The sequence below is a fragment of the Montipora foliosa genome, unplaced genomic scaffold, assembly GCF_036669935.1.
Source record: "Montipora foliosa isolate CH-2021 unplaced genomic scaffold, ASM3666993v2 scaffold_467, whole genome shotgun sequence".
NCBI classification, from domain to species: Eukaryota; Metazoa; Cnidaria; class Anthozoa; order Scleractinia; family Acroporidae; genus Montipora; species Montipora foliosa.
The window spans coordinates 1,030,001-1,037,500 of record NW_027179775.1 but is presented as its reverse complement, the minus strand read 5'-3'; the positions used below and the strand labels follow the sequence as shown (position 1 = coordinate 1,037,500).

Genomic DNA, 7,500 nt, shown 5'->3' with positions numbered 1-7,500 from the left:
ACTGTAACATCATTTGAATGTTATTTTGAAGAAAATAAAGGATTTTTTCCGCAATTGCTTGTAATTTCGCAATCTGATAGGTTAATTTACCATTGTCAATAAGAGTCTAGACAATGCTGCACGCGTCATGCTCGCATCAATTTGTCACGCATTGTAATAGCCAATCAGGAACGCCCAATTGGGAAATAAACCAATCATATTGCTCTTTCTTTGTGTCATGATTTTGCTCACGCTCTGAAATAAAAACTTTCTTTAGTGTTGAATATTGTGGTAAAAAACAAATCGAAAGTGGTTCAGTGTTGTCTGTACTCTTATCGACAATGATATTTGTCATCACAGTGGTTAAAATTTGTTCTTGACTCACTCAGCTGTGCCTCGTGAGTCCACAACATTTTGACCATTGTGATGACGAATATCATTGTCGACAAGAGTACAGACAACGCTAAACCACTTTCGATTTGTTAAATTGAAGCAAGCAAGATCATTGTTAAGTTAAAGTAGTCGATAAACAGATACTTTCATAGTGGAGACCCAAACAAATTTAACAAACATTGTAACATGGAGTAGTGGAATTGAACATAGGCAACATTTGTGCACAGTGCTCTGACCTTTGCTCCAACTCTTCTCTTTATAAAGGTTTTTGTTCTTTAACCCATTGACTCCTAAACCACCCCCTATTGACGAGTAAAATTGTGTGGTATCAGACAGAGTAAAATCTGTTAATGAAAATTTGGTTTTATCAATTCCTCTATTCACTCTGATGAAGGGTTAATGCTCGAAACGTCAGCTTTCCAAATCATTCATGGTGGTAATAATACTAATTCGACCTTTATTAACACGTTTGATAAAATCAAATTTTTCTGTTTGACTCTCCCATTGACGCGGCACCACAGTTTCTTTAGAGACTAGAAATTTGTAAAATCTATTAAGTCTCACTCCAAGGATTCATTTGGTTAGAGACGACATAGTTTTTGAGTGGATGTAGGGGTTACGGGTATTAATATAAATTTACATTCTTTCTGTATTTCATGATTTAAGTGGCCTTTTGCAACCTGGATTAAATGCAATACTTGGACCAACAGGAAGTGGAAAGACAACGTATGTATAATATAATAGGATATCAAATTTTCTTCCTATTTTTCAACAAATGTCCTATCTTCATCCTTTTTATTTTTCCCTTTACTCTGAGACCATTTTTAAGGAGCAATACGGTTTCTTGATAAGGTACCCCAGTGGTGAGGGAATTTGATGAGCTAAAAGGGATCAGTGATGAAGGATGTTTAGATCTTTTTAATTTGTATAATGAAAAAATCTTAAGACTTCTCCATCAATGATCAAAGACCCAAAAAAGTAAGGACTTCCCCCCACCTCCTAAAAGTAAATAACACATCAAACAGTAAATGGGATAAACATGATTTTGATGATTGTTGAGTCGTTTCTGGTGAATTATCACAGAGTCCTCATTTCCCACACCCCCAGCCCAGAATGTTACAAACAGAGACTTAAAGAAACAAGTAAATGTAAAACTGTGACAAGAAAACACAGCATTCCTTTTGTTTGCAGTGGACAGTATAGTAAATCATTTATGGAAAATTGTCTAAAAGGTCTTCATTGTTTTTGTTCTGTGTTTACCACATTGGCGTAGTAGACCTTTGGATAATTCTTCAGGAATTACTTACGGTCAACTGCAAACAACAGAAATGCAGTATTTTGCTTGTTAGTTAGAGTTTTTGCTTTCTTTAATGGTGTCATTGTATTTGGTCTTTGTCTTTCACATTCCAGCCATGGTTGTGTGAACAATGAGAACCCTGCAGTATTTCACATGAAAATGACTCAGAGCTGCCCTTTGTAACCAACAATGTTTTGCTATTAATCATAACCATTACAATTTTCTCAAATTGTATTGGTGCATTGACTACTTTATTTTTCACTAATTATTGTGTATAATGGTAACAGGACTGAGTGGAGTCCAATTTGGTGTGTAGTCATACAAGTGATTAACAAAATTGGACGACCGTGTAGTGGGAGTCCGATTTGTTTAATCACTAGTATGATTACAGACCGAATTGGACGACACAAAGTCCTGTTAGCAATTAATCATGACCATTACAATTTCCAAGAAAGGAAAATTAGTGCATTCCTTTTTCACTGTCTAATGTTACAAATTCGTCCATTTTCGAAAATCCCCAGTTTGGTAGGCTAAGTGGTTGTTGCTATGGTTATTGTGATAAATTCTGTGATTGGTGGATTAAGCTGAGTGCACTTAATATGATTGGCTGATGTAACTGTTCGATATCAGGTATCCGATTATTTACTGTTGTATATCGCTGTCTTTTTCTGGGGGGTCTTCAATCTTTGTTTTTTATTTCCTGGTTTTTCACATACTTGACTTCTTCACGCTATCTCAGGCTTCTGGACATCTTGGCTGGCCGGAAGGATCGAAAACATCTGTCAGGTGTAGTCCTTGTTAATGGACAAAAGCAACCAGAGAATTTCAAATGCATCACCGGATATGTTGTACAGGTTGGTTGAAGAGAGCCAAAGTGACAAACACACACACACACACACACAGCTTTTAGAATTGTCTTTAAATAAAACAGAACTTATTACAGAGATTTATGCGGCAAACGGCAAAATGTTACTTTTACCAAAATCAAAGAGACGAAAACTGACTGCAATGAAATTCTGCAATGTTGTTTCGCATAGATAGTCGTGACATGATTCTACGTCGTTGTACGCTTTGTCTCATCAAAATACTGAGTTGCTAATGGAAGACGGCGTATTATGAACATATTAGCATCAAATGATCACAGAATTTCCATGCAAAAGGGAAACGTGTTTTTGGTGGATGGATTGTAATGTTGACTAATATGTGTAGCCGACGTGAGAACACGTATCATGTGAACAATGATTGATATGATTTGGAAAATGAAGCACAATTGTATTAAAGGCGATGCAAAACTCAAACTGACGTTGCTTAGGTTTTGTGTCAGTCCGCTTTTTCTTTCCTTGTTATCGATTATGCATGGAATCATAGTTCATTATGCATGGTTCTCTAGGCGTAAACACTAACGGCTTAGTTGACCAGTGACATCATGGACCTCAGCGTTTATACCATCTACTGACGTTACACCAATCACTTGACTCTGAAGATGAGTTACGCTTAGGTTAGCTAAACATCATTCAATGTCACCCTAATCAGTCCTCAGAACTACACCCACCCGGACGATCGTACTTCTCTTTAAGAATTGTAGTGGATTTAAGGACGTTGCCTACTATTATTATTGTGCATACGTTCTGCCCATCCAATTAAAAAAAAACGCGGAGAAAGCATAACTTAGCAAGTGCTCTTGGTATCCAAAAAGAAGATTGGGGGTAACCATGCATTTTTTAGAGATAATTGAGCTTCATTTTGGAAAAGGACGCCATACATTGCCTTGTATTTTAAAGCTTTTTATAAATATTGTTGATTGATTATCTTTGAAAAATGCGTGGTTTCCCCCAATTTTCTTTTTGGACTTCAATAACACTTGTTAAGATCTGCTTTTCTCGCATTCTCATAATCCGCGCAAATATACCTTTGAATTAGTAGGCACCGTCCTTGATGCTTTCTAAACCACTTGCTTATGAATGAAGTTCATTCAACACTTAATTGAACCCCTCTCTATGCATTCAGTTTTTTATAATTTTCCAGGATGATGTTGTGATGGGAACTTTAACGGTGAGAGAGAACTTGCATTTCTCTGCATCCTTAAGACTCTCCAGAAAGCTGAGTAAACGCGAGCGTTCAAAGAGAGTAGAGGAAACTCTTAGCGACTTGGGCTTGTTTCATGTGGCGGAGTCTAAAGTACGTACAGATAAGTCTAATGGTAATGGTAATGCATTTGTATACTGCACATATCACATCAGTCTCGAGGCGGTTTGTCAATTCTCCGAGAGTTAGACCACCAACATTGATGGTCTCCAGTGTGTGGGTTCTTTAAGGTCCCACATTGTTGGTTAACAGGAAGGGTTGAAAGACAGGGCCCACGGTTTATAGTCCTTATCAGAGAAGACTTGAAAGTCTAACCATTTGCAGATGAAATTACAAAGGCAGCACTTTCTCCTCAGTTAGTTTTAAGAAGATGAGCATCGCTGGGTCCAACTAGGGTTTGACACATTGACCCCTGGGAGTGAGACTTGACATATTTTACTCTGTCTAACGCCAGACGACTTTACTTGTCAATGGGGGGTGTCCTAGGGCGTTTGAGGTGTGAATGGGTTAACCCACTGACCCCTGGGAGTGACACTTAATAGATTTTACTCGTCAATGGGGGTCGTCCTCAGGCGATTGAGGCGTGAATGGGTTAAGCAGTCTCCTCCATTAAGCACGTGATCTTCTGCACGAAAGTCCGCTGCTCAAGCAACTGAGCCACAATTCTATATGAAATCAGCGGCAACTGTCTTTGCATGAAATGATTTAAAATTTAAAAATTAGGGGATTGCTTTTAAAATTATGCCGAGCCTTTTCAATTATTGCCATTCATGAAAAGGGCTAGAGGAGAAACAAAACCCTACAAAAGCGCTGTACCAGTCTTCCTGAGAGTTCTAGAATTTTTCGGCAAGTGGTAAGCCGTTTTCTTGGGCCCTAACATAGCCAAGAAACAATGCTTTACTGATGCTGTCCAGAAATAACATCAAACAAAACACATCAGAAAAAATATTCTTGCAAATGTGTGGAACTGAGAAAAATGGAAATCATCCACGGAGCTCATCTGTGCGTAAATTCATTAATTTTATTTGCTCATCCGCCAGGTTGGAAACGAGTTTATTCGAGGAATATCTGGAGGTGAACGCAAACGTACCAACATTGGAATGGAACTTATATTGGCACCATCTGTTTTGTTTCTCGATGAGCCAACCACTGGGCTGGACGCAGCCACAGCTGTGTCCGTTGTTCAGCTTCTTCAAGGGTAGGGAAGGTCTTTACTGCCTCGCTAAAGTAAATTCTTTGTGAAGAAATTCCTGCGCGTGAACAGCCACTCGAGAATGTGTGAAAGAGTGCGGTCGAATTCTTTGACTACAGAATTTGACCTTGTCCCTCAGCGTTTTCCTCGGCGTTTTCCAGCGTTTTAACGTAATAAAAGAATACCATTTCAAACGTAAAACAAATACTTTTATTATGCTAAACCGGCAGTTAATGCTGATGAAAACCGTTTGAAATGCAAATACCTTTTAAAATACGGATATGGTATATTCAATGGAGTGGACAAGGCTTCGGTCGTTAAGATTCATTTAAGTATTACCAGTCAAGTAATCACTACAGGTATAATTGAACTGTTGCTTAGAGCGTTGTTAGTACTACTCACAACAAATAAATGACGAAGGCAGACACTCTAATCGTCCTATTTCTAACCGGTGGAAAAGAACTACAGTGATGGTTAAAATTCTTGGGACATTTCGTTTAAAATTCTTGGGACATTTCGCGACATGCAGATTAATCTATGCACCACAACCCCCTCCCCTCCCCCCCCCCCCCAAAAAAAAATGTTGTACATTCCAAACTGGCAGTATAGCTGTTTGCTTTTAACAACATTGTAGGAGGGGCAAGGGGGGAACGGTAAACACCCCCTCTTATCGCAAATCAGGTTCTTCTTCCTCGAGTGACACAAACGATATTTTTTCCGTATTTAAAAAACGTTTTCGTTGACTGCCACCAGGAATTTTGTCCCCCATTGTAGCGCCACGTAGACTGTCGGTCATTGAGGATAAGTTTCATGGCCCATCAGTTTTCACAATGCCATTTACTGTCGCTTTATCCTTTATAGGCTCGGTCACCGTGGCAAAACCGTGATTATGTCCATACACCAGCCTCGCTACTCTATATTTAAGACCTTTGACACCATTTCATTACTGTCCAATGGCGAGTTTGTGTACCAGGGCCCCGCAAATCAAGCAATGAAGTACTTTGAGGATATAGGTGATTATTATAGATCGTAATGCGCTTTTCACCCGATTGTGGAATATAATTTCGCCCATTGCTTTGCTTTTGTATTCTTGAGCCATGTAATTGCCGCAAAAATCTTGCACCACATTGGAGCCTATCGGCGGCAATCGAAGAACTTGCTCGCAACCTAGTCTCCAGGGTCTTTGTGGCTTTCAGCTTTCAGCCTTTCCGTAGCTGCCCGTATTTGCTTTGCGTGTGATTGGCTATGTGGGTTATGTACATTTGCAATTAACCCAAGTAATTTTGCAACCGTCAACGGCCTCATATGTTCTTCATATGGCTATTTTGTGATTGACGTTTCAGTGAGTTAGACTAAAAAAAGGCATTGCGCTGTGAAACTGAACTTTCTACATTCTGCAATGGATAAATCTTGCTTTTAAGATTTCGATGCCCATACTTTTGAAGTTGTTACCTAAAGTTGAACACCTTACCACCTCAGTAAAAACGGGCTGAATCCCTCTGATTTAATTGACCTACAATATTAAGTTTCAGCCCATCTCAGCCTTTCTTTCTTTCATTTTCGGGTAATGTAGGATTTTTGGCTATGCGTAATTTGTATAGTCCGCACGCACGTTACATTTAGATAGCATATATCTTCCTTCATGATTACGTTTCTATTTTTTGCTCAAAGGTTTTGTTTGTGAACCACATAATAATCCAGCAGACTTTTTCATGGATGTAATAAACGAATGTGACGCTGCTCACCGATTAAGTAACAGCTCAGGTATAGTTTGACTCCTCCCCTATTTTTCCTTTCTTTCTCTACCTCCCATCTGCTAACCCTTGTCTCCCCTCCCCTCCTGAATCCCTCATTGTTTTTCCCTTCCGCTGTTGAAAGTACCAGTTATATTAAGTCGAATAATTTAATGTCCGTGGAATAAATAAGCTCCATCACCAGCTAAAGACCGCGTTCGTTCTCAATCAGCGGAATCTGCAGCCAAGTAAATCTGTTTTAGTTCCCAGGCGCTCGTCGTCCAAGGGCATTCTGAGATATGGGAACAAGTCAGAACCCATCACTTGACAACCCATCCTCTACCTCTGAAATGACGATTATCGACAATTCCTAATCCTAATCCTAAATTGACTATTATCGTCATTACGTCGGTACAATTATCGTAAATTTAGGACGCTTAGCGCTTGATAGGGATTATGGGAAATTAAATCTGTTTTCAAAATCCGAACCACAATGCCTGAACTCGGAGGACTCGAACCTGGGAATGTTCAATTAAACACCCTTTCACTTAACCACTAGACTACCACATCGCTAGCTGCCAGAATATTATTATTCAGGGTTGTATATAAGAGCCGGCAGCCGGCGAAGTTCGCCGGCTTCTCTGTCAGGTTTCGCCGGCTACTTTCATTGTTTGAAGAGTCAAGACATGTACAGGAAATGGTGTTTATGAGGTCCAAACTACTTGGGCTCAATACAAATAAAAATTTGCAGTGCCTATCTTTTCTGAAAACACATAAAAGACTCCTGACTCAAGGGCAGTTTAAAAACGTTATGCTTGAGA

The 7,500-nt window shown here is 39.3% G+C and overlaps 1 protein-coding gene across 3 annotated transcripts in view; it reads left to right on the top strand.

The window, feature by feature from the left end:
- Positions 1 to 7,500, top strand: part of LOC137989565 (broad substrate specificity ATP-binding cassette transporter ABCG2-like) — a 41,635-nt gene that overhangs the window by 8,398 nt on the left and 25,737 nt on the right. For 2 of the 3 annotated variants that reach the window (XM_068835349.1, XM_068835351.1), the window contains exons 3-8: positions 1,039 to 1,098; positions 2,409 to 2,523; positions 3,695 to 3,847; positions 4,795 to 4,952; positions 5,808 to 5,959; positions 6,618 to 6,710. In XM_068835349.1, coding sequence (XP_068691450.1) covers positions 1,039 to 1,098; positions 2,409 to 2,523; positions 3,695 to 3,847; positions 4,795 to 4,952; positions 5,808 to 5,959; positions 6,618 to 6,710 — 731 coding nt within the window. The remainder of the gene's footprint in view (positions 1 to 1,038; positions 1,099 to 2,408; positions 2,524 to 3,694; positions 3,848 to 4,794; positions 4,953 to 5,807; positions 5,960 to 6,617; positions 6,711 to 7,500) is intronic. The other variant, XM_068835350.1, reaches the window with a different exon arrangement.